Genomic DNA, 26,137 nt, shown 5'->3' with positions numbered 1-26,137 from the left:
GAGAGGGGGCAAGGCGGGGTCATGATGGTGACAGACTCACTGCCAGTGGGTCAGGAGAGCTTGGCAACAAAGCAAGTTAGTCAGCCAGAGTTCAGAGAGCGATTGGAGTTAACCCTGGATTGTGGAGGAAGGTCAGCACTAGCTGAGATTTCCTGACTTCCGCTCTATCCACATTTGCTGCTGGAGAAATCTTTGCTGTGGTGGCTAACTTGTACACTGTAGGGTGTTTCACTGAATCCCTGGCCTCTACTAGATACCACTAGTCTCCAGATGTCCTTGTTGAGAAGGGCTGTCTCGGACATACTAGGACGCCATTGTGTCCCCATGCATAGACGGTGACTGTCGTTGCTGAAAGGGCCCTGATCATGTGATCCTCTGTGGTCAGCAGTGGAAGCAAGCTCAGCGAGAGAATGCGGTTGGCCTGTCTGTTGCAGGAGTGAGAGGTTGACCTCGGGCTTTCTGACCCCTGATGGCACTCTTCCTCTCTCTTAGCAGCAGTGTGGACTCTGGCATTAGCATGCCTGGGTACAAGTCCTCATGAGTGTTCTCCAGAACAGGGTCATTTGGAGGCTGTTTTCCTCAGCCATGAATCAGGAACTGTAACCCTGATACTAACTGTGCCTGTCCTACTGCGGGCAACCTTTGGTATTTATCTGTGTGACCTCAGGCACCCTGTACGGCACCCAGCTTGCAAATAGAATGACAGTCTCTGCCTCACCAGCTCTACATGGAGGAGCTCAGCAAACGCTGCTGGCTGTCTCCCCCTCGGTCATTTGAAGCAGCTCCGCTCTCCTTACATCGTGGGAATAGGAATATTTACAGGATGGACAAACCAGTACAACAGAAGACATTAGAGCTGTTAGTAGCAATACACAGCATAGGAGATTTGAGAACCGACAGTCTGCTGTCATGGAGGTTGTCCCTGTGAGAGTCAGCCGGGGGCACTGTTCTCAGCACGTAAAGAAACAGAAGCTCAGCGAAGCTAAGGTGTAAAGCGAGAACTCTGGCAGGCTCCGCTGAGTCGGGTCTGTTGTGATGTGCCACCAAGTTGGTTCCAAGTCATAGTGACCATATCTAGGGTTTCCAGGCTGGGGTTAGCAGTGCAGTGCTTATCCTACAGCGCCACACCAGGAAATCCTTCAAACGTTAGAACAGCAATTGTCTGGTGGCTGTTGCATTGACATTACAATTTGCATACCTCACGTTTACCTTCTTTTTCTACAGGGTTTGCCTTGCCGAGGTGTACCAGGATAAAGCACTTGTTGGAAATTTTCTGAGTCGAAAGTGTAACTATAGTGACCCAAAGGTAGGCCCCATGTGGCTGAAGGGAGACCGTGGGGACACAGGTTCAGGTCACTCCATGGAGGCAGCCTTTCCGAGGGTCAGGCTGGCCCCTGATAGGCAGGGTGTTTTCCCTGCTTGTGTGGCCAGTGTGTGTGTTTGTCGTATCTTTGGCGTTGGAGCCTATTGCTCTGGCTCTCAGGGTTTAGAAATGGTTAGAATTTGCCCTTTTGAAGGTGCTGCTGAGCCGCAGGCCTCTTTGTGGAGAAAACCAGGCAGCTAGGCTTTCCTGGAGAGCTTGTAGATAGGGTAGGCACTTTTCTTCAAAGGATCTTTGCCCAAGTGTCCAGGTGGGGTGGAATCACAGGGGCTGCCAGTAAGTGTCACAAGGACTTAGAAGTTGTCTCATGAAGAAGGAAGGTCTGTGTGCTGCGAGGCCATAGCGGGAGAGCCAGTCCTGCCCCTTTGGAACCCTGTAGGAAGCGGGTCAGGCGGAGAAGCACACAGGCCCTGCACAGGCCAGGGAAGGAGCACTGGCAATGATTTGAGGCAAGTATCAAGAAACCCAACTTGATATGGAGCCTAAGGCTTCCTTTTCCCTGTGCCAAGCCGTCGGACGTCAGCAGTCCTGGGCTGGTGCAGCCGAACAGTGATGCCACCTAGGACTCAGGTCTATCCTTTGACGTCATCCGTAGTGGCCATCTCTCCCTCATGCCAATCACTTTATAGTGACACTCAGGTGTTGACGACATAATCCTGGGCAGAAAGACGTGAGGGAGGAGCCCATTGGCCCCACATGACACTGGTTTCAGAGATGGATCGTCCTTGCCTGAAGCACCCTGGTCAACCTGGGGCATGTGACTGGGGACAGTAGCATGCACAGGGGAACGAGGCTGCCGTGACAGGCCTAGACATGGCCTTGAGACACCCTGAGGTTAGCTGTGTTGCTTCCCCAATCCAGATCCCAGTGGCCTCTTTGAGTGAGGAAGATTGGTGGGGAGGTGCAAAATTGGCAGCTGGTAGTATCTGCTAACAGACCCTGACAGGCAGCTAGCACTGAACTGGAACCGCAAAGACGAGGGACCCACGGGCAGGAGCACTGGAGGCTGAGGGAGCTTGGTGCCTGTGTCAGACATGTGCCGGCCTGACGTAGCACAGTCAGGAGGGTGGTCAGGCCAAGGAGGGAGTGGGCATTAGTCCTGCATCACTGAACGGGGACTGTGTGACCGTTTGCTGGTTGGAAAGTTACTTCTGGCCACCCTGAGAGGATGAACTGTAGGCCAGGAGGCTGGGTTAGTGGGGCCAGAGCCAGAGAGGTCTAAGCCCAGGTGGCCCACAGGAAAACCACGTCTCTCTGGTGTGGAGATGCTGGTTGGCGGATGGCCTCCTGGGGACAGGGCTCTGCTCAGACTCTTCAGGAGAGAGACCTGGGGTGCAGCTGCATTCATTGGCTTTGAGCCACCTCCTGACAGTCAGGCCTGGTCAGGTCTGCTCTGTGGGGGCCCTGTGGGAGCCAGGTGGGATGGAGGAGGCAATACTGGACTACTTCTTACATGTTGCAGATGGTATCTAGAGGGCTTCCTGGGTGTGCGTCAGAGAAGGCGCTTAACGTGTTGTTCTCTCACATCCAAAGGTGTGTGCCAGCGAGTTTAAAGAATTTGTGGAGAAGCTTAAAGAGAAGTTTAGTTCGTCCCTAAAGAACCCTAGCCTTGAAATCCCAGATACCCTGCAGGAGCTATTTGCCAGGTAAGGTGCTACCTTCTGGAACAGTTTTGGGTGTAAAATTCCAGAGGTCAGAGGTTCCTCCGTTGTCCAGCAATCCCAGCGGTCCCTGGAATGTCTGAGCGCCAGTCTTCCCCAGGCACCCTGAACACGGCTAGAAGCATCTCGTTCTAGGTACTTGCGAGCCTCCTGTGCTGACTTTGTTCAGGCTTCCTGAGTGTGCTTTTTGCAAGATGAGCATCTTGCCTGTGTGGAACCTCCAAGATGTGTCAAGCCATACACTTTCAGAACTGATACCTATAGCTGTTTTGGGGGTTTGGGTACTGTGTTGCTGTAAACTATTTCCCCAGAGCACTAACATGATGTATATTCAGTCTTTTTTTTTTTTTAATATTTTCATTGAGTTTTTAATGAAAGTTAGCATAGCAAGTTAGCTTTCCATTTGACAATTTCTACACAGAGTGTTTGGTGACATTAGTTTCATTTATCACAGTGTCTCAACATTGTCTTGCATTGTGTTCTGTTGGTTTCCTTTGCAGTATTCTTGTTTCCTGTTTCTCTTAGCCTCTTATCTTTGTTTTTGACTAACTGTTGACCTTTATTTAAGTAGGTAACCATCTTACAGGTAAAACTCTCCATTTTGTGTGCCACTCCACAGTTTCACTAAAAGGTCATCCCAGGGGGACAGACTCAGCTCTGGGTTTTAAAACTCTTGGAGCAAGAGTCTTTTTACTGTTTTGTTGTTGTTTTTTTAAATAAGAATTCGCTCCACATTTTTCTCCCATTCTATCTGGGACCAACTATTGTGACCCGAGTCAGAATGGTCAGTGGTGGGGACAGGCACCAACTAGTTCACTGTCTGGTGTAGTCTTGGTTCTCCGCTGACCGTCAGACTGCTTTGTCCCTATGAGTAGAGACTGTGGTTGCTGTTAGGAGCGCAGACGCTCCTCACTTGAGTAGGATGCAGATCATGAACTTTGTTTTGTCAGTGAACTGACTCGTCCCATGAGGCTGGAGCATATTCCAAGAGCTGGTTTACCTTTCTGTTATTTATATCCACACGTATTTCCAGTGTACCAGACAGGTACAATAAAGGTTTTCTTGTTTTTGTTTTTTGTAGGAGAGATCCTGAATTTTTTATAGGAAAGAAAATGTTACAGTTTAACAATAAATTTAATCTTGAGCATTCTGGCAGCCAAGGCAAAAAAGAAAATGCCTCCATAGTTTTCCTTGTATGACTAAAAATAAATCACAGGTTTTTCTAAAAAGGTTCTTTCTCGTAGCACTAAATTCTAGGAGGAATTTGCTATTACAGGAAAGTCTTAGACATGGCTGTTTTTCTTACTTATTTCTTTGTTGTGAACACAGTAAAATGATATTCCCTGGAGCTCAAACACTCGCTGGGAAGATAGTCTGTAATTCACTACCCTGATCACAGCTTCAGTGTTCTGTGTGTTTTAACCTAGGCTTCTTTCTCAGGTTTGCCCTTTCATCCCATTGAGCTCACACTTTTATACCCTGCTTCCTTAACACTTAGCTCATTGCCAGTGGACATTTCCCACGTTGACCCTCATTATTACACTGACTAGATGGGCAGGTCATATTCTTTTCTCATTTAATTTACATGTACAATATTTGATTTTAGGTGAATTTAACGTTTTTTTCCCAATATTTTAGCTAATAAATAGCCATCTGGAGGCAGCACCAGCCCAGTTAGGTCTGCTTTGTTCCATTGGCCTGTTGTTCTCGTGTTTCATATGCAGATACCGAGTGCTGGCAATTGGAGATGAAAGAGATCACATCAGTAAAGAAGACGAACTTAACAGGCAAGTACTGGTGTATAGAGCACCTTCCCTCACCTACTGGTTTGGGTACCTACAGCTGTGGGCACCTGTCTTTGTAAGTACGATTTATTGAAACATTTGTGAGCTAGCTCTTGACAGAAAAGGCTTTCTGTTGTTCTATGCCATCGAGTCGGTTCTGACTCACAGCAGCCCTGTATAGGGTTTTCAAGGCTGTACATCTTTGTGGGAGTAGAAGGCCTCAGCTTTCTGCAGAGTGACTGGTGAGCTCGAAATGCTGACCTTGTGGTTCATAGTCCAGTGCTTAATTGTATGGAGCCACTGCACTCCTAGATAAAGCTTACCAGCCCCAAAAGCTAGCTTGTGTAGGCTGAGGATGGGTTGAGCAGAAAGGTTTGAACTCTTAAGTGAGAGCTGGCTAGGCAAAACTGGAATTTCAAAGCTCAACTTTTTTGTGTTGTTTTTAACTTGGAAAGTCATTTTTAGTTCTGTATGATTTTAGATCTTCTGTTTCATTGAGAGTCCTGGTGTGGCACTGTGGAATAAAGCACTGGACTGCAAGGTTGGTTTGAACCATGAGGTTGGTGGTTCAAACTCTGCAGCCACTTTGGAAACCCTATACAGCGTCACTGAGTCGGAACCAACTCAATAGCATTTAACAACAGCAGCACTTCAGTGTGAAGCCTTTTCTCGTTGTAGAAAAGCATGTTTAAAATTGAAGGGAAAAAGACGAATGCTTAGTTAGTTCCATTTGTTAGCTGTCATAGGAAAGTGTCTCCAGGTTCTGCCTCCTGTTACCCACTAGATTGAAACTTTTTACTTGTAAAAACTGACCACTTGGTAAGCTCTCAAAAGCATCGTTGGTTTTGTTTTTCTTTCTCAGGTAACTTTGATTTTCATGTCACTTTTCCATATAATTTTTTTTTTTTTTAATGAGGATTGAATGCCCCCCGGAGATGAGTGTTGTCTGTGGCCCTTGCCCTCATGTGGCTCTACCACTTCTGTCTTTTAGTGTGGACGACATCCACGTTCTGGTGCTCCAGAACCTCATCCAGAGCACACTGGCCCTCTCGGACAATCAGATGAAGTCCTGCCAGTCTTTCCAGGTGGGTGCCGGGGCCCACTCTGGGGCCTCAGGAAGTCCGATTCCCTTGGAGACTCGTCCCCTCTCTGCCCTCTTCTATTGAGGGTGGGAGTGGGGTCCAGTGGCTTCCAAAGTCTCTCCCCTGCTGAGGTTTTCAGTCTGCTTTGTAAGACCAGAAGTGAGACAGGAGGAAGTGAAGTGCATGCTACAGGAAGGGAGAGGGGACTAAGTTGGGCAGCATCGCTTATTAGATAAGAAGCATTAAGTGATTCCCTTGGGTTGTGATCACTGAGTAGTGAAGCTGCCATCGAGGCTTCCATGTTTTTGAAGAGCTTAGATGAGCCCAACACTGTTATGTGTCATGTATGCCTAACAAGACAAAAGAGAAAAGGCAAATATCATTTAATTCCGAACTAGTATCATCAGTGTCACATGCAAGTAAAGTTTTCCTGATGATAAATCCAGAAGTTCAAGCTGGATTCAGAAGTGGACATGAAACGAGGGGTATCACTGGTGATGTCAGGTGATCGTGGCGGTGTATGGCACATAAGTGGCCCTGCCCTCCTTTGAGTTGCTGTTGTCCCTCTTCAGTGGCATCTGGGAACTTCGTATCAGGGAGGAAGCAATGACCACGTCTCCGTACACTACTTACCATTCAGCACAGTGGCATTATTTTCTTGTCCCTGTTTGATGCTCAGTGGAGTGCATAGCTGAGCTGGGGGCTGGTATCGGTGCCATGCACCCCCTGTCCTTGCATGCCAGCGTTTTGCAGTCAAGAGCTTGAAGAAACCTAGTCTGGGAGCATGCAGAGCATGGAAAGGAATGGAATAGGGTAGAGGTCACAGCATTGCATTGGTTTCCTTAGGCCCGTGCTTGTATTCACGACACACATACAAAGTTTTTAATTGATTGCCAAAGTTTCACGTGAACATAAATTTCTGGCTTGCCTTGAAAGGAATCAGAAAATACAACAACTCTGGGTCTCATGTCTGCATGGCAAAACTGACCTGTGCCTGTTTGGTCAGGGCATGTGTCTGTTTCTTCATTTCGTTCTGGAGGGTTCCATGTTGATGTTAACTGCCTGGCCCCTGCAAGTGTTTTGAGTTGAGCCTTGGGCCCTGACACTCTCTTGTGTGTGTAGAAATGCTTTCCTTCCAGCCATGAAATAGATTGCTTAGCTTTCTTGCTTAGTGAGTTTAAGCTGGACAGGACCTCAGGGACCTTCGTGTGCACCTTCTTCAAATGAGGGCATCCAGACCAGAATACAGCCAGGTGCCTGCAGTCCAGGCAGGGCCTTGTGTCTTGTCTTGTACTGCAGCTTTTTCTTCTTCCAGTTTCATGTCCAGGTGCTAATGTGGGCTCCTGGTGTGATGCTGGAGGATCAGCAGTTCAAACCCACAAGCTGCTCCTTGGAAACCCTATACAGGGTCACTATGAGTCAGAACTACACTCAATGGCATTTAACAAACCAACAAAAACCAGTCTGGGCTTTACTAGGGGACGACAAAGGGAAACCAGGCTCCCTGGGACCAAGGAAAGTGTAAGAGAAAGGGCACTTGAGCCCATCCACCCGCCTGCCCGCCCACCTCTCACATAGGAAGCTGATTCTTACTTGCCAGTGGAGTCTGGAAGACCTCTAAGCAATAATGTCATACGCATCCCACTAGGTCCCCTTGTAGCCCTGGGGTTCCAGTCCCTGTGTCTGGCAGTTCATCCTCTTGGAATCTTGACTGAATGGACAAGCTCCCCAATTGTCAAGCTCAGCTATGCTTTCACTTTGCCTGTCCAGAGTAGCAATTGTTCAGGGTACACCCATCTGTGATCAGATGGAGAGCCCAGTATCCACTGCCATTCACCTCATGCTGCCCATAAGGCCACATGAGAAGACAAGGGTGTGTAGGGGCTTTAGTGTGAGAAGAGCCAGTAAGTGTCCAGCTCCAGGAAAACACCCCACCCCGCTCCAGAACCCGGAGACTGACCACCATCTGACTCTCATCTCTGCTGTCCCTCAGCTGAAAGGCTGGTTGCTCCTTCCTGTTTCCACCCCTGCCTAGTAGTGTGGCCTCACAGGATCACTCCTGTCACGTAAGGCTCTGGCACTAGGCTGCCATTGGGCTGCCTAGCCTGAAATTTTCAGATCACATAGTTTTTCCTTGAGAGACAAGTCTCATGGGAACTGTAAGAGACTGGTGTATGCCCCAGTGTCTAACTCTCGTTGGTTGGTTAAGCCTTGCAGAACACTAGAGTCACAGAGACCCTGCCAGTCCTGGAGCCCTTGGGGGCTTTTCTTCATTTGGGAGGTCTCGTACGAGGTCATCATGGCAGGGCCAACAGGAGGAGCCCCCATGTGGGCAGCAGAAGAGACTTCCCTTCTGGTCAGAGGGAGCAATGCTGAACAGGTGCCACTGTATCCAAGGTCCACACTGTAGTCAGTTGACGGAACAGAGGGACCACTGTGGATGGAGCTAGCTGAGAGCTTACTGTTGAGACAGTATGCAGCCTACAGAGAGCTCGGGAGATGTTTCCTAAGAAATGGGAATGAGAAATGAAAAACCCCTGAGAGGCGTCCGTTCACGAGGCAGGTATGTGGCAAGCAAACGGTAGACGCTAGAGAGGTGGACAAGGTCCAGCTTACAAGGTCTAGCAGAGTCACGAGCACTCTGAGTGCACCGGGAAATCCAGGCTCTTTTGTAGGTCTCGGATGGGGTGACGTGCTAGTAGGAGCAACTCTCTGTGGTGTCCAATGGGGTGGCAGAAGCAGTGGTCTGAGAGCCAGGATAGCTCCCCCCATTTTGTTGTAGACGTTCCGCATTTACCGGGAGTATAAGGACCAGATTCTCGTCAAGGCCTTCATGGAGTGCCAGAAAAGGAGCCTGGTCAACCGTCGCCGGGTCAACCACACACTGGGCCCAAAGAAACACCGGGCTCTGCCCTTCGTGCCGATGTCCTACCAGTTATCCCAGACCTACTACAGGTGAGGCTACGTACGCGGCAGTGCTCTCTGAGGACCCACTTTCTCAGCACTCATCTGCCTCCTTGGTTGGGAATGTGGTTGATGAGGTTTTCTGTCAGGAGCTTTTACCCTTTGTGAGTCATTTATTTTCTTTTGTCCTGTCAAATTGGGTGACATCAGCTTTTAATCATTGGTCCAGTTCAAAGTGCATCCTTGTTGGTCCATGATTCTCAGGCTTGTGTGCACAATGAGTCTCCTGGAGGACAGGCTTACACATGTCACTTTTAAACTGCTCTGTGTTTTCCAGGCTGTTGGCAGCATATAAGTGTCTTGAATGGATGGTTGAGGGGCTGAGGTGTGTGTTTTCACAGCCTGGCTTCAGTCCATAGCAGGGATGTTCTTTTTCCTTCCACATTTAGCTCCTAGACCAGTATTCCCAGGGAGCGTCTTCTAGTCCTGACCTTTCTCCACGCTGGTCTCAAGTCTACAGAGGTTGCATCCAGAGCTTAAAGTTAGCAAAGAGTTAGTTTCTTTATCCCTCTGTTTTGCCTGTGACTTCAAACACTGTGGGTCCAGGCCCAGGAAGGCTGCTTGGCCTCGAGCAGCTTTCTGTCTCCACGTTCCCACTTGAACCAGGAGTGTAGTCAGCGGAACCGGAATCTCTCACTCCCTTCTGTGACTGCTAGGTCCTTCTTGTCACTTGTTCCAGGTTCATGACATTGATACCCTTGGGCAGAGACACAGGGCTTCCTCCCCATAGCAGCCTCCTCATACAGGGTTGGTTTATTTAAAGGTGATTGTAACAAATGTACATTTATCTTCCCCAGTTCCGCGTGACCGGGGCCTCAGGTACAAAATGAAAAGACATGGCCCTGGTTTGAGGTGTCCTAGTGACTAGAGAGAAAAGACACAGACAGGTGGGGGCACCACAGAAACAGGCTAGCTAGTTTTGTCTGTAATGATTTGGAGGGTTTGTCGGCCCTTCCCTGCTTGTTGTCTCTGCAGAATTTTCACCTGGCGGTTCCCCAGCACCGTGAGCACAGAATCATTCCAGTTCTTCAGCAGGGTCCTGGCTGCTGGCAGGTTGGACCAGCCTGATCATTTTGCCTTCAAAGACCAGGATAATGACTCCTCAGATGGCATGGTGGCATTTTCTTTGGACTGCCCTGGGGGACATTGTGTGGCCGCCCTGACCCTCTTGTCTCTGGGCCTCATTTCTCTGGATGTCAAGATCCCAGAGCAGATTGTGGTGGTGGACAGCTCAATGGTGGAAAACGACGTCATTAAGAGGTGAGAGCCCCGAGGTGGGTCCTGTGCACACACTTCTGGGTTGGGAGCCCTCACAGGAGCTTGGACAGACTCATCTCTCTGTGGGGCTGACGCTCCGTCATCTGGGCCGTACCTTCCGGCAGCACTTGCTGCACTTTTCTCCTTTGCGTTGGGCTCTGCTGCCTTCGGGAAGCTCAGTGTGCAGGTGGGCACGATGGGGCCTCTGAGTGCTTATGGGAAGCAAACAGGGTATGACTCGGCCTAACAAAGAGAAGGGCATTCAAGGTACAGTGTGGCAGGGAGGAGCAAAACCAGTGACGTGTGTCTATAAATGTATATGAAGAAGAGGGTTTAGTTAGGGAAGTGGCTGGCAAGTCCCAAATCTCTGAGACAGACATCAAGCTGGAGGGCACTCCTGACTCACTTGGTTGCAGGGGCTGACAAACCTCAATTCAGTAGGTCAGGCAGAAAGCTTCTGGCTCACATCTTAACATCCCGAGGTCAGTGGATGATGACTCAGATGCAAGCCCCAAAGAAACTCCCCTTAGATCACATCACAAAATGGCAGATACTTGATGTTGAGAGCCATGGCCTCTCCACATTGGCACCTAACACTGACCATCACATTCTACCTGTTGTCCACGTGGCACCTGTATGCAGCTCTGGTAGCGCAGTGGTTACTAACCTCACGGTCAACAGTTCAAAACTACCAGCTGTTCCTTGGAAGAAAGATGAGGCTTTCTGCTCCCATAAAGATTTACAGTCTCTGAAACCCTATACGGATCAGAACCAACTTGGCAACACATATTACATCGTAATCTTTCATAATAAGTTGTGGGGTAAGGGAAGGAAGAAAAGAGAAACATTTGAGGTTTGTATGTTGTCGTTAGATGCCCTTGAATGAGTTCTGAGTCATACTGACCCTGTGTACGACAGACCCAGACACTGTCTGGTCCGTCCCCACCCTCAGTCGTGCTCTGTCTGAGCCACCACGTCAGTCCACCTCACTACACGGCTCGTTTTTGCTGACCCTCTGCTTTAGCCAGCACGGCATCCTTCTCCAGGGACTGGTCCCTCCTGACAGTGTGGTAAAGACCATAGATGGTGTTTCACCATCCCTACATGTAAGGAGAATTTTAAGCTGTGCTTCTTCCAAGAACTAGGTATGTCCGTGGTGTATTCAGTATTATTCAGAGAGGTCTGTCCATCCACATGCCTCCTCCCCTTGCTTTCTGTCATGTTTTCCGATCTTGTTCCTTCCAAGTCCCTGACCATTCAGTCAAACCATTAGCAACAGCCGATGCAGTCACATATCTGGCCATTTCTCTTGCCAAGCAAAGTGAACAACCAGGTGCCCTGCTTGGAGTTCTGCCCATTGGGAGGATTTTCCTTCACCACTGCCCTTCAGGGAGGCCCTAGACAGGGGCTGTGCTGTGGCTGCTGCCCACTTCCAAGTGGTGCCTGCTCATCGTGCGTAATTAAACCAAGCAGGAGTTTTCTCTCCCTCAGTCAGCTGATCGTGATCACAGGTGCAGACTGGGAGAGGGACAGTCATGTGATGGGAATGGAGACTGGCATTTGGGCCACTTCCTCATGCAGCTTACTTGTGCCTTCAGGTCCTGCTTGAGCTTGGATTCATACCTACCACTCCCATTTCATGATGGAATGCTGCTGTACATGTCCAGCTGTAAGACTGGGGTCAGACCACACCCAGTTTATAATGGGGAGCTTTGGTTGGATGGTGCCTTGGTGGCCCATGGGTAGGCATTCAGTGTCTACTAAGGCCCAGTAACAAGCCAAGCTACTTCTCAAAAGGAGTCGTCATCTGCAGAGGGTGGCAGGGCATTGCTCCAAAATCCCGAGGGCCTGCAAGACTCCAAACTGCATCTCTGTCTGTCATCACACCTCCAGCACTATTGAATCAGCTGGGTCATGTGGCCCAAGTGGCAGGGGATTTGCATGACAGCCTGAACCTGCTGTCAGCCTTCTCAAAGACACTTGATAAATAGGTTGAAGTAGCACAGTTATCAAGAAAATGAGAGATGTATTGCCTCCAAATCTAAAGGCCTGCCAGGCATTGTACCTCCTTTCTAGTTATAGGAGGGGCCAGATGCAACACTCAGCCACACCAGTAGACACCTAGAAATTATCCTGAGGTACAAGTCCATGAAGGTTATTTGTTTTTTTAATGTTTTATTGTGAATTATGTGATAGTTTATATGGGAGAACATTAGTTTTACATTCATCTTATCAAGTCACCTGAATTTTTGTTGAGTTAATGCCCCACCCACTAGCCTGCAAATGAATTCCTCATGTGGTGCTGTAGGGTCAGCAGTAGTCTGTGAACCACAAGGTCAGCAGTTCAAACACACCAGCCACTCCTCGGAAACGGTAGACAGGGTCGCTATGAATTGAAACCAACTCGACGGCACTTAACAACAAGCCTGCGAATGGGGGAACCCTGGTGACCTAGTGGATTACACATTGGGCTGCTAACCCCGGGGTTGGTACTTTAAATCCACCAGCCAGTCCTCAGAAAAAAGGTGAGGCGTTCTATTCCCATAAAGATTAACAGCCTTAGCGTCCCTATACAGGGTCCCTGTGGAGCTGAAACCGACTTAATGACAGCACATACCTAGGAACCTTGATGGCACTGTGGTTCAGGCATTGGGCTGGTGACCATGAGGCTGTCTGCTCCCATAAAGATTGACAGCCTCCAAAGCAGCCCTTCTTTGTCCTAAAGTTCACTGCTAGTCTGAATGAACGCAGCAATTTTTGGTTGGGGTTTTAGCATGCAAGTGTTTTACCAACAAGCCTAGTCCCTGTACTAGGTCCAGTGTCTGTGAGTTAAGTCTTCGTACAGGACTAGAAACAAAATTGGGTAGTGGTGGTAAATCTTGGGGACATTCAGTAATGGCTTCTAATGCATCTGCCTCAGGTAGTGCCAGGCAACAGCTCAGACAAAGGTTCTTCAGGTAACAGCTGGGGGTGGGAGGCTTAGCATACAAAGATGGAATCATCTCTTCAAATGGAAATAAGAGGGCTGGTTCTGTTGGCAGGACTGATGGAGCAGAATTTAGGGGGCTCTGTGTCCCCAGCATCTTGATTATCTGCCTGTATGCCCCCATCCCAAGTTTCTGAACCCCATTTCTTCTAATCAGAAGAAGCCAGAGTGTGGAAGGCTTCTGTGATAGTCAGCTTGACTGGGCCAGGATTCTGTTTGGTAGTGATCATAATTAGATCATGGTGAGATCTAATATAATATAATCACTTTGATGACGAGATCTGCAGTGAGCAGCCAATTAACAGAAACGAAGTCTCCCTGGGGGTGTGGCCTGCTTCCAGTATATTGAACACTCAAGTGAAGTTTGCTTGCTGTCTTCTGCTGGGTCTGGATCCTACATCTGGCTTTTCATCCAACATCTTTCTTTGGACCCAAGTCAGTGGCCTCCTGCGTTGGCTGCCAGTGTTGGGAGTCAGCAGCAGCCTGCCGTCTGGCCTGCTGATCTTGGTTCATCTGACCCACAGACTTGGGACTTGCCCACGTCTACAACTGTGTGAGCCTATTTCTTAATATAAACTTCTCTGAATCGCTGTAAGCGTCCCTGATTTTGCTTCTCGAGAGAACTCAGACTAAGCATCCAATACACAATCACCCAGAGCCTTGTTTCTCACAAATATTCCATCCAGTGGTAACGGTACTTTACATACTTCTACTGCCATCTCAAGGAACTCTGGTAACGTAGTGGTAACGAGTTGGTCAGCAGTTTGAAAAGACCAGCAGCTGTTCCATGGGAGAAAGATAAGGCTTTTTCTGCTCCCATAAAGATTTACAGCCTCAGAAACCCTGTGCAAGATCACTTTGAGTTGGAACTGACTCCCCGGCACACCACCACCGAGTCTTTAGGAGTCCTGGTGTGACGCTGTGGGTTAAATTCCTGCAAAGTTGGTTTGAACCACAGGGTTGGTATTTCAAGCTCACCAGCTGCTCCTGGGAAGCTTTATACAGGGTTGCGCTATGGGTTGGAGCTGATTTGACAGCACTTAACAGCAACTGCCTTGTACGCCGTGCGTTAATAGTACCCTGTATCGTAGTGGCGTATGAGAGTCATCAGTGTATTTAGGTTTAGCAAGACCAATTCAGAAAGCTCATCTTTAAGGTTTTTTTCTCTCCAGAACCACTCTTGGCACCAAATGTCTTTGACTATAGAGAAGCAAAAGCAGTGATGTGTTTGTGTATATGTGCATATATATGTATGTATGTATACATGTATGTGTGTATATATACATGTATGTATGTGTATACATACATACATATATATGCACATATACACAAACACACACACACGAAGTATAGACTCAGAGATAGATTTATTTCAAGGACATGGCTCACAGAGTTGTGGAGGCTGGCAAGTGTGTGGGTCAGGCATCAGACTGGAGGCTCCTCCTGACTCAAATTCTAAGATCCTGAGGCCAGAGGATAATGAGTCAGATGCAAGGTCAAGAGCTGGTGAGCTTTGTGACAATGTCCATGTACATCGGCCGCAGACCACACCTCAAGGAAACTCCCCGACATCAGATGACAAAACGGAGGGTAATTACACAGTTCTGAGAGTCATGGCCTAGTCATATTGACATCTAACAGTAGCCCACCAGAGGGGTAAGAAGAGAAAGTAGCTTGGGGCATAGTAGCTTAACTTGGACACAGTGAAAATGTAGACAGTTTTTTGGACAGAGACATAGGATGGATTTTTCAGGCCAAAGGAACAGCTATTGCAAAGACATAGCTGTGAAGGGAGTCAGCAGTGTGGAAAAGGGAGAGAAGGGGTGAAATGAGCAGTCACCTAAGAGCAGGCTCTCTAAGCACAGCCAGAGCCCAGTGGAGTGCCCGAAGCTGTGGCTGACCAGTGACCAGGCCAGTTACAGAAGGGGCTGGTATCACCAGAAGAGACAGCTAGGGCACATATAAGGGGTCTATTTTATCAGCTTGGCCCCACTTTTCTTCTTCTAGCCTGGGGAAGGATGGGAGCCTGGAAGAGGATGAAGAGGAAGAGGAAGACTTGGATGAAGGCTCAGGCAAGCGCCAGAACATTGAAGTGAAGGCCCCCCAGGCCTCCCACACCAATTACCTACTGATGAGGGGCTACTATGCCCCTGGCATTGTCAGCAACCGCAACCTCAGCCCCAACGACAGCATTGTTGTGAACTCCTGCCAGGTGAAGTTCCGGCTCCGCTGTACCCCCAACTCCAATAGTCTTCGTCCCACTGGTGAGTACTTCCCCTCCTGGAGCCTGGAAACTGGGGGCTAGCTGCTGAGCTGTGAAGGCTAATGTCCATCCTTTGGGTCGACTGCAGGCCACAGCCATGGTGCTAACACCAAAAACAAACCAGGAAAAGCACCTCCCCACCCTTGGCAGCCAACTCGGGCAGCATAGCCCTCTGAGAGCACCCGCCTACGCGGAGGCCCTACAGAGCTGTGCACACACCCCACCTCAGAGATGCCCACGTTGTCGCTTGTCCCTTGTATCAAGAGTAATACACTTAGTTGAGAGAAAAGCAGCCGTTCCCTCCCAGTCCCCCCTCCTCTAGGAGATCCCTGATGCAGCCTTTTCACTGCTTTTCTTAGCTCTGACTAAGTGACTCTCTGGAAGTCTTCATCATTCTCACCCTTGGCAGTGAAAGAAAAGCTCCTGCCTCTTCTACTTCCAGTTTCTATACTTTGAAAAAATGCATTAATGACCTTGGACACTGTAAAGTGAGCCTATTAGAGCCCTTCCCTCCCCATTCCCCATCCCCAGCCTCTTCCTGCCTCCACAGACTTGCCTTTTCCCATCATTGAAGGCGTAGTGGCTGCTCTCTGTCTTCACCAGTAAAGAGTTTGGAGTTTGGACGAGGCAGATAGCCTTCGACTACTGTCTCTGTGCAGAGATACCATTTACAGGAAACAACAGAAACTGGCCCTGGCTGCCATAAGCAGAAGTGGGCCCAGCAGTTTCTCAGAGACTAACAAGAAGTAAACACATAAGCACAGAAGTAGAAACCAGGCAGCTAGAGTTGAGGGGTTCTCCTTCAGAACCCTGATTGAGCAGGAGTCATCATGGCCTAGGAGAAAGTCAGTCCAGTCAGCTGCAGTGGGGGCCCAGCTGGAACGTGTCCTGTAGTAGTGTGTGTCTGGGGAGGTAGGCTCATGTCAGGAATGATTCAGATCCCCCTCCTGTCTTTGCAGACACTGCTCTGCATGAGCTGGCAGTGGGAACCTCCTGCCTCCCTGACACCCTTACCAGAGTGATAAGCACCCAGGACAACAGCTTGGAAGAGTTTGTGCACCTTGTGGCGCTGTCTGGGTACAAACCGGGAGACGTGGTTGCCGCCTTGGAGATCCAGAGGGCCATTGCAGCCACTGGGTATTTTGGGATTGACAAGGTGGCACTGAGCAAACAGTTTTCTGCCTTCGCAAAGACAGACAGTGAGCGTACCAGGACGTTCACTGACTATGTCCAGGTGAGTGAAACCAGTTAGGACTTTGTAGGCCAGGCGCACGCTGCAGGTGGCCTGATACTATCGGGCCATTGAGTGTAGTACTTTAAACACTGGTTTCGGTATTTTAAAATTAGGAGGGATCACCTAGAGTTCTGAGTCCCACTTGACTGGAGCCAAGCAGTGACTGCCCCTCCTCCAGAAGGTCTTGTAACCCACAGCTCTCTTGTTTCCTACTGCCCCTGAGATCCTCTGCCTGGCTTACCTGCCTGGTCCCTTTTGAGTCAGTGACAAGAGGACACAAAGAATGGGGGAACAAATGGTCTTCTGAGCCTAGCACTCACCTTTTCACCTGGTAGGAAACCCTGACCCATTATATGCAAATCCAGTTAGTGTGCCCGTATCACTGCCCCCATTACTGAAACGGAGCCTCACTGGCCTGGGGGAGCTGAGCGTATCCTCACATTACCCTTGCTGAATGTCTGCTCCATCACTATGGGAGTATGGCGCCGTGATTTCTGGATTCTCTGTGGTAAGAGTCCTCTCTGAAGACTAGGTGCAGATGCAGTCTTGGTGAAATCGAAGAGATTGCAAAATTGTATATGTCTGAAAGCTACAAGTGGTAAAATAACTGTACACCAGGGAGTGATAGGAAGGGCCCTGAGCTTGGTGCATCGATGACAGGCGGTAGGATGCAGGTCAGATTCTGGTGATGTCGTTGAGACATTTGCCATGCAGCAGTCATGTGGGGGAAGGAGCCAGCTTGGGCATAGCAGACTTCAAAGGGAGCTGGGATACCTGCAAGGAGACACCTTCAGAGATACCTCTTAGTTCCCAGATTCAGAAGCTGCTGTGCTTGTCATTGTCATTGTGCAGGAAGTAGGACAGGGTACACATTGGCCTTCGGAGGTGAGTCAGGGGGAGCCAGTGGTGTGCCCAGCTGGGCTTCCAGAGCCCACTGACAATGGATAGGCGATGGGAGAAAGATGGCAGGGAGCCAAGTTGTGCCTCTCCTAGATACCAGAAAGGCATGGCATACACATGAGAGGAGTTGTTCTCATCCACATGGGAATGCTTTGGAGGGCTGGCTTGCTAGAGCTTGGGGTGTTGAGTTCTGAGGGGGTATGTTGGCCATGCGCAAGGACACTTAAAAATTTCCATCAGCTTTGAGGCTGTGGCTGTATTTCCAAGAATTTCTCACAGCTGACTAGAATTACATGTCGCCACATTGGGGTCCAGGGAAGGAAAGAGACTGCCCAGGTCGCCTGGCTGGTTCTTACAGACCCAGGACCAGAAGCCACATCTACTACTTCTGACACTGTGTGCCCTAGTTGAACGGGGCTTGCCACTTGTTGAAGACACTCACAGGCAACAGGCAGGGAGCAAGCACTATGATCATCACCCGTCAGGCCACCCAAACAGACCTAGTGTGTCCTGCTTGTCCTAGGACCTCCTGGAGCAGCACCAGCTCTTGGAAGTGGGTGGCAACACCATTCGCCTGGTGACCATGGCTTCTGCCCATCCCTGGCTCCTGCATTCAGTGCGTCTCAAAGGTAAAGAGGAGGGTACCGAGCCTCTGAGAGAAGACCTCCACACCAGAGCCCTAGAAGGATTTGCCAGTGATGGGCAGCAGGGACCCCGGAGCACCAAGAGGCATGCCAGCTGGGCCAGCACAGACCCAGCCAGTCCAAGCAGCTCCGACAGTGCCCGGCAGCCCCCTGTAAAGAGGCCTACGCTCCAGGACGTGCGCTTTACCCCCAGCCTTGGGCTGAGAGCAGATGACGGTCCGGAAGGCCGAGCACCTGTTCTGCCTGCAGCTCCTGAAGACATGGGGAGCCAGAAGCCTCCCCTGGGAGCATCAGAGGCTGGGCAGGGAGACCAAGAGGATATCGAGGGATCCAGCTCACCTGGTCAAGAACATCTGAGCAGTCAGGCCCAGCTTCCAGAAGGCTCTGAAGAGCCCCGAGGTACCAAACCGTGACCCCTGCCCCAGTCTTGCTCTGTCCTCAGACCTGATGAGGCCCACACTTTCCTCAGATTGGAAACTGACCACTGATGCCAAAAGGGGCCTTTGACCCACTTCTCATAGGCAGCCTTCAGGGGGTTAGATGTTGCCTCAAATGTCTCCACTAGAGGGCAGATGGCTTCAGAAACTCATGAGGTGACTGAATGACAAGGTGGAAGCAACTAGAGGCACCCCAGCAAACTGCTCGGGCTCTGCTGTGAGGGGGCAGTAGCAGAGAGGGTAAAGGCGGTCCGTTTCAGAGGTCAGACACCAGAACATTCCTTCTACCTCTGCTACTGGGTGCATTTTTTATCTGTAATCAACAGTAGGTTTCTGAAGTGGTTTGTCTCTTGAGGGTGTTTTTGCATAAGGATTTCACAAGGACTCCCTAGCTCCCCCTGGTGGAGACAGGCGCCCACACCTGCACCCTGCCATTAGTTCCAGTTTTGTGTGAAGTGAGCTGGCTCCCATTTCCACAGCCCAACTTCCTCCTCAAAACTTCCTGAGGAAAAGGGTTGTGCCCTTGTCACTGCTCTGTCTCCAAAGCTCACAGGTGACTTCTCATAGCCCTTTTCTCTTCCGTCAGGTTTGACCGAGAGTTCTACAGCCGGCAGCCTCACACACGCAGCACAGGGCAGGTGAGTGCACAACGGAGACATTTGTGCTTGGACTTCCAGACGAGCCCTGGTTTGAGTGAGGAGCCCGAAGGTCTCTCACAGGCCGATTTGGGCCATCACTCACTGGAGGTGGGGGTGGAGGCAAGGGTTTGGATGGCCATAGGTGCCCCTTCATGTAATGCATGAGCGCCAGTCCTCAGTCAGGGCACTGGACATGGGCCCGCTCTGCCCAGGTGGGTGGGAGAGGTGGGCGGGTGTCCTTGAGCAGAGAAGAAAAGGTTGTTGGCTCCTAGTGTTGGGAACCCCAGCCCTCCGTGTCCTTGTCTGTAGCCCAGGGCCCCATGTGGAGGGGCTTGTTGCCCACTTCCCCTGCCTTGCCCTGACACTGGCCCCCCGGCCCCCCAGGGACTGTGAGAACATCTGCTTCGTCGGCCGCCCGTGGCGCATTGTGGACGGCCATCTGAACACGCCCGTGTGTAAGGGCATGATGGAAGCCCTGCTCTACCACATCATGACCAGGCCCGGCATCCCCGAGAGCCACCTGCTGCAGCATTACCAGGGCGTTCTGCAGCCCGTGGCTGTGCTCGAGCTGCTTCAGGTGCGTCCGCGGCCAGCCACTCGGGGCCCAATGGCTTCTGGGCATGTGCAGTGGGTTCTCAGGCACAGCAGCAGGCAAGAGGCTGGAGCTCAGGCCTCCTGGCCCGTCAGAGGACTGCTGCTTTCGGCCTCACACTGCATCACCTGCACAGGGCACTCAGATCAGATCAGATCAGCTCCCAGAACACATGCAGCTCCGCCTCTCTGGCCCGAGCCCTTCAGGCCTCCTCCCGCCCTGGCTCTCCTCACTTAGGCTGCCTATGTCAACGTCCTTGACCACCTCTGTGCTGTTGCCTGGCCTGAAGTGCTGATGCCCCAGGGGTTTTGTCTGACCCCTTTACACCCTGGGGCCTGGCAGTGAACGAGTGGCATGGACTTCATGGGTTGTGTGTGAGCAGGTGAGGGTGCCCACCGTCCTGAGACAGGGTGTGCAATCCTAGATAGCTGCTGCCCTGAGCTCACTCTCCCCCAGGGGACAGCTGCTCAAGAGGAGCTAGAATCAGGCTGCAGTGTGAAATCCCCTCAAGTTTTATCACCTGCTTTGGGCAGCAACTTCCTGGTACAGGAATGTGTTGCATAAATGCTTGAAGAATAAACAAGACTAACATACCTCCACTGTTTTTGTGTCATTTCAGGGTCTGGAATATCTGGGCTGTATCAAAAAATGTCTGTTGAAGAAGCCCTCGGTCGTCTCGCTCTTCTCAAAGCCTGTGCTAGAAGAGGCCGAGGCGCCCGCCAGCCAGGGCGAGCACCACACGGTGTTCTACGAGCCCACGCTGGACTGCACCATCCGCCTGGGCCGAGTCTTCCCCCATGATGTCAACTGGAACAAGTGGGTCCACTTCTAAGCCCGGACAGCCGTTCCCCCCACCCCCACCACCACCCCACTGCCTCCCTGGCCAGAGGTTGGACTCGGACAGTCTAGCCAGGCCTGGACATGGTTCTGTGACTCCACACCTGGCTAGAGCCACTGAGCGGACACTGATCCCATCCGGGCACTCTTCCTGGGCAGGCTGGGAGGTGCTGGCAGCTGCAAGGCCCCTCCCCACTCTTTGCACCCACTTCCTTGGCCTCCCAGCTCCTGTTGCAGGCTGGGGCCCTTTTCTACCTGGAGCACTTGAGGGCTTGTCCTCCCTGGCTCCCAAAGAACAGCTGCCTGCACAGGTGGCATCGAGCCTGCTGTGATCATCTCTCAGGGTGGGGGCACGGCTGTGCACCTCTCAGCGGCTCCAGCCCCTCAGCTCCCCAGAACACCCACATGCTGCCACCACTGTGAGGACCTGGGTTCCTGCCTCCAAGCTGCCATGGCAGTGAGTTAGCCCCACCTACCAGGACCTCCGGAGGCCTGGGGTGAGCCCCCCAAGTGGCCTGGGACTGGCCCACCTGCCCTTCCCTCTCCACCCCCCTCAGTTCAGCTAGTAAGGCCCGTAGTCTAGAAAGGAGGAGGCCATATTGACTTAGGTTTTGTTTTGTTCTATTCTGTGCCTCGTTCCTGATTTATATAAAAAAAAAAAAAAAAAAAAAAATTTTAAGTCCCTGGCATGTATTTATTTTGTTTTCTTTTTAATTAAAATGAAGCAAAATGCTTTTAGTTTTGTGTGTTTCCTAAGGGATCATCAGTCCCCAGGGTATTCCCTGCTTTTAGCTGTGGAATAGCCTGCAGTGGTGGTCCCAGCAAACCCACGGCAGACAGAGGCCCTATTGCTGAGCATGCCCATCATAGGCCAGCCAGCAGGTCCAGTGATCATCCATCTGTCTCAGTGACACTGCCCTTAGGATGAGCTTCAAAAGCCCACCCAGCTTCTCAACTGCTTCCACTGCTGTCCCTTCACCAAGAAATTCATGTGCATGGGTAGGGGTGTGGGGGTCTCTGTAGAGAGTACAGCTTCAAAAAATTAGTAGAAACATTCTATTACCTTTTAATTCCATTTAGCCACACTTTCTGAAGCCCCCTCCTGTGTCTGTGTCTGCGTGTTGTATGTGTATGGGGAGTATATTTGGGGGCGGGGGGAGTGTCTGAGAGGCTTTGCCTGGGGTGTTTATCTGTGGTGTGAATATGTCAGTGTTTGGTGTGTGTCTATAGAGGGGTTATCTGGGGTACTGTGGTAGGTCTCTATGGATATGACTGTCTGTGACCATCTCTCTGCTGGTGGGGTGTCGAGTATGTCTGTCTGTTGGGAGTTACATGTGTATGGTGGTGGGGTGTCTGTGGAGTTTGTATTTTGGGAGTTACATGTATATGGTGGTGGGGTCTCTGTATGGGTGCTGTGTCTATGGTGGTGGGGTGTCTGGGGAGGTATGTATATGGTAAGTAGTGTGGGGTGTCGGCAGCAAGCACAAGGGGAATTTGTGAGAGAGAAGCTCTGAGGAGAATACCAGCCCATGTTGAGCTTTCAGCAAACCCAGTCCTGGTGGTGACATCATAGAAGTTGGTGCACTGCATGCTTGTTCGTCTGCGTTTTATTTATTTTTTGTTAGTTGCAAACATTTAAAATGTTTGGCGCTTTCATGTTTTGGAGAATTATACTTTTTGTCTTGAGAAATGGAACGGTCTGGCAGTACTAGCGTACAACAGAGGTGCTGAGGAGGCGGCTTCCTGCAGGGAGATGTGACCTACCCAGACACATCATGTCACGCCCGGGCTCTGGTCTCAACCTGGCACCTTCTAGGGGACATTTGACCTTGTGATGCTTGATGTGGCCCAATTTACAACCCTGTTTACCTCTTCTCTGCAGGACCCAGGGTGAGGAAAGGCAAGTATCGGGCATGGGATTGGGGAGCTGGAGAGTGATCTCCAATACAGCCAAGACTTTGAACAAGTCGAATCAATTTTATTATTTTTTCCTTCTCCTCAGGTGAAAACTCTAAAGGGATTTTTTGAGGAGATCAGGTAGAACAGATCAGATCTGCTTTATAAACAGTACAAATGCCAATACCTTGGGGAATGTAGTGGACTGAAGATAGATTTGTGAATCCAGGAGCTCTGGCTTAAGATAGTAGCCTTGGCATGAACCTCGCAGAGCCCTAGTATTCTCTATTCTCATCTGAAAATGAGGTTTTGCACGTCTCACTCGCAGGAGGGCCAACCAGCTGAAGAATTACCATCAAGTGCTGCATGTGGTACGACAGGGGCTTCAAAACCTCATGAGAAACTTCCCATTCCTCACTTTTTCCTGAACTTTCTGAAGCCTACTCGTATGGTTGTGTGCGATAGAAGAGTCAGTTCCAAGTCATAGGGACCCTGTATGGGGTTTCCAAGGTTGTAAATCTTTCTCCTGTGAAATGTATGCATACAGGTGCGTATATGTGTTCCTATGCATGTGAATTGTGTGTGTGCTAATGTGTGGATTTGTGTGACTACCATAATCAAATATCCCAGAGTGGCTGTGAACAGCAGAAAGGCATTATCTTAGAGTTTTGAAGACACGAAGTCCTCACCAGGGCTGTTGGAGCACGTTGGAGAACTCCCCAAGTTCTGGTTCCAGTTGGACCTGTCTGTGATCGTCATAGGTCAGTCTTTCCAGTGGGTGGCTCCTGAGAGGGACTAGCATCCAGCCTACTTTGCAAAAGAAAGGAGCTCTGGTAGTGTGGTGGTTACTAGTTGGGTTGCTAACCTCAAGGTCAGCAGTTTGAAGCTACCAGCTGTTCCACAGGAAAGCTTTCTGCTCCCATAAAGATTTACAGGCTATAGGAAACCCTGTAGAGTCGCTATGAGTTGAAACCAACTCCACACGGCACGTAACCAACCAACCAATTGTCAAACAATTCTACCTTGTTCAAATTAGGCAAGAACCTGCCAGTTCACCTCATGCCCACATAAGTAAGCTGGGCCCATACTCCTGCTGCCCAGACTGCTAGGATAATTGTTCTGGGTCTCCTGTGTGTGTACCACCTAGCATGGTGCTTGGAAGGTACCCGTTCCACTGGTCACTAGCAGGGGGCATCCGTAGCCCATGCACCTTTGCTTCCTGTGGGTTCTTGGTCAGTCATTCTTTGTCCACTTCCATTTAAGGGTGAGACCAGTGAAAATGGGTTGGAGGTAACTTGTCCATGGACAAGTGCTGTCAACACTGCTTTACTCCAGCTCTCAGAACCACTGAGACCATTTCCTGGAGGAAGAAACTGAAGCACTAAGGTCAAATGGTTTCCAAGCAGTTGGAGGCTGGCATTCAAGCCCAGACAGTCCTAGTCTTAGAGCCCTCACCTTTGCCCCACTCCCTAGTAGTCATGGGGAGACCCCTGAAAACAGAATAAGGAGCAAGGCGGGTGGAGGATCTCAGGCCTTGTTTTGAAACTTCCAAGGAGACCCCTCTTCTCATTGTCCCCTCTCTGGGATTGTCCCTGATTTCTTGTCATCCTTGCTGGTATGATGCTGTAGCATCAGCACTGATCTGCTGCTAACCCAGCAGCTCTGCAGCCTCAGAACCTGTCTACAGGCTCTGTGAGAGGCAGAACTCAGTGGTACACCGCTACTACTCAGCTAATGAGCCACTCGGTCAGTCCCTCACTAAATGTTGGCAAGAACCCACTATGTGCCAAACCCTAGTCTAGGCTCAGACGGCATTGAATAGATGGCTAGACCAAGGTGGCATACTCGGTAAGTGTGCCGTGTTGGAGTGTAAGGGGGCTAGAAAACACCCGGACCATGTCAGAGGGATTTAAGGGCCTGGGGTAGGCGTTAGAATTTTAAGTAAGGGCCTCAGAGCAGGTCTTAGAGCTCAGGTTTGATTCTACTCTTTTCTGTTAATGTGGTAATGTCTCTTAAGCACAGCTGACCATTTTCTTCACTGTTCTCATTCCTTCTCTGGATTCGGCACTCCCAGGACTGGGTGGTGTACATGCTCAGTCTGACAAGTGTCTGGGCCCTGCTGAGGGAGGGAGAGCCTGGACGTGCACTGAGGTGCTGGTTAGCTCTGTGTGACTCTCTCGGCCTCTGTTTGCAGAAGGGTAAAATGGGCTGGCTCTAATTCACACCCTCCCTCTTACTCCGTCTTCCCCATGAGACCATCTGGGATATGCACACAGCACTCTGGGCAGAGCCTTCCGAGTAACTGTTCCGTGCCAGAGAAGCTGGAACGACTGAGCTCTGAGTCCCTGCAGAGGGTGCTGTAAGCTTCTGAAATCTCACGATGAGGAGGCTAGAGGAGGAAGGGCTGAGGCTGCACCTCTGTCCCCCTTTGAACCCTGAGCCCACTCAAGCAGACGCTAAGGAAAGAACACATGCACTTAACCAGGAGTTGTATGTCTGTTCCTGTCTGCGGGCTCTCCATGCCCCCAGCAAGCCCAGAGCTAGACTCCTGCCCCTGTGTTACAAGAGAGGAAACTGAGGCTCAGACTAAGTGACTTTCCCAACTTTATGTGTGAGAAGTGATCCGGTGGACATGGCCTGCCTTGGGGAAGAGTCCTCGCTCAAGAAGAGATTCACACAGACTACTGCAGGTGACAGACCAACTGAGGCAAAAACCAGACCCTACCAGCTCATTGGTTCAGTCTGCAGGCTGGCTTAGCCTGTCGTAATAGCCTCAAATCTTAGCAGCCTCGAAAAACGGAGAATTTGTTTGTTGCTCACATGTCCACCACAGGTGAACTAGTGTTCTGTGCAGCATCTTCTCCCCCAGGACCCAGGCTGACGAGCGACCTCCACCTCAAACATCACTGGGCGCTGTGGCACAGAGGAAAACCCCCTGCGGGTGTCGTCAGCATCCGTGAAATGCTCTGGTCACAGCTTTGGGGCCAGCCCCGTCCAACCCCAGACATCAGCTTGCAGTCCTGCCATGTGCCCAGAAGTCTGGGGATAATTAGCGAGCAGCATTCATGACTTCCATACTCCTGTATCTGAAAGACCCCAGGGAATACTGTTTCAGGCATGGCTAGATCTGAGGGCTCAAGACGTACTGCTAAGAACATGTCTCCATCTCTTAGCAGCTTGCCTTGGTTGTGGGCTTCCTCAGGCAGCTGCTGATGCTCTCCAGAACATCCAGGCCTAGTCCTCCTACAGCTCAGAAACCTCAGCAGAAAGACGGTAGGTACTGGCTGAGGCCACTTATCTTTCCCTGAAATGGTTCTGTGACTGAAGGGATGAAATATTGGCCAGAGCAGGGTCAGCCATGCCCACAAGGCCTCTGCCATCCACCAGTGTGTGTTAAGGCGTCTCTTGTCTCCTGACCTAGTCCCTCCCACCGTGAAAGGTATCTGTGAGTGTGTAAGGCATCTCCCATCTCCTGACTTAGTCCCTCTCATGGTGATAGGGCATCCATGAGTGTATGTAAAGGATTTCTTATCTGTTGATCTAGATCCCTCCCAGCAGAGCAAGGGGAGCAAGAGGTCACT

The 26,137-nt window shown here is 50.5% G+C and overlaps 1 protein-coding gene across 1 annotated transcript in view; it reads left to right on the top strand.

Moving 5' to 3' along the window:
- GTF3C1 (general transcription factor IIIC, polypeptide 1, alpha 220kDa) overlaps positions 1 to 20,655 on the top strand; it is an 84,771-nt gene extending 64,116 nt beyond the window's left edge. Inside the window, exons 26-37 of the mRNA XM_006859896.1 lie at positions 1,225 to 1,306; positions 2,915 to 3,027; positions 4,767 to 4,829; positions 5,818 to 5,911; positions 8,691 to 8,863; positions 9,848 to 10,132; positions 15,123 to 15,379; positions 16,338 to 16,612; positions 18,036 to 18,555; positions 19,180 to 19,231; positions 19,616 to 19,808; positions 20,443 to 20,655. Coding sequence (XP_006859958.1) covers positions 1,225 to 1,306; positions 2,915 to 3,027; positions 4,767 to 4,829; positions 5,818 to 5,911; positions 8,691 to 8,863; positions 9,848 to 10,132; positions 15,123 to 15,379; positions 16,338 to 16,612; positions 18,036 to 18,555; positions 19,180 to 19,231; positions 19,616 to 19,808; positions 20,443 to 20,655 — 2,320 coding nt within the window. The remainder of the gene's footprint in view (positions 1 to 1,224; positions 1,307 to 2,914; positions 3,028 to 4,766; positions 4,830 to 5,817; positions 5,912 to 8,690; positions 8,864 to 9,847; positions 10,133 to 15,122; positions 15,380 to 16,337; positions 16,613 to 18,035; positions 18,556 to 19,179; positions 19,232 to 19,615; positions 19,809 to 20,442) is intronic.
- Positions 20,656 to 26,137: the final 5,482 nt, after the last annotated feature.

The sequence above is a fragment of the Chrysochloris asiatica genome, unplaced genomic scaffold (genome assembly GCF_000296735.1).
Source record: "Chrysochloris asiatica unplaced genomic scaffold, ChrAsi1.0 scaffold00034, whole genome shotgun sequence".
Lineage (NCBI taxonomy): Eukaryota > Metazoa > Chordata > Mammalia > Afrosoricida > Chrysochloridae > Chrysochloris > Chrysochloris asiatica.
The sequence above is the reverse complement of the archived record's forward strand: the minus strand, read 5'-3'. Positions and strand labels throughout refer to the sequence as shown.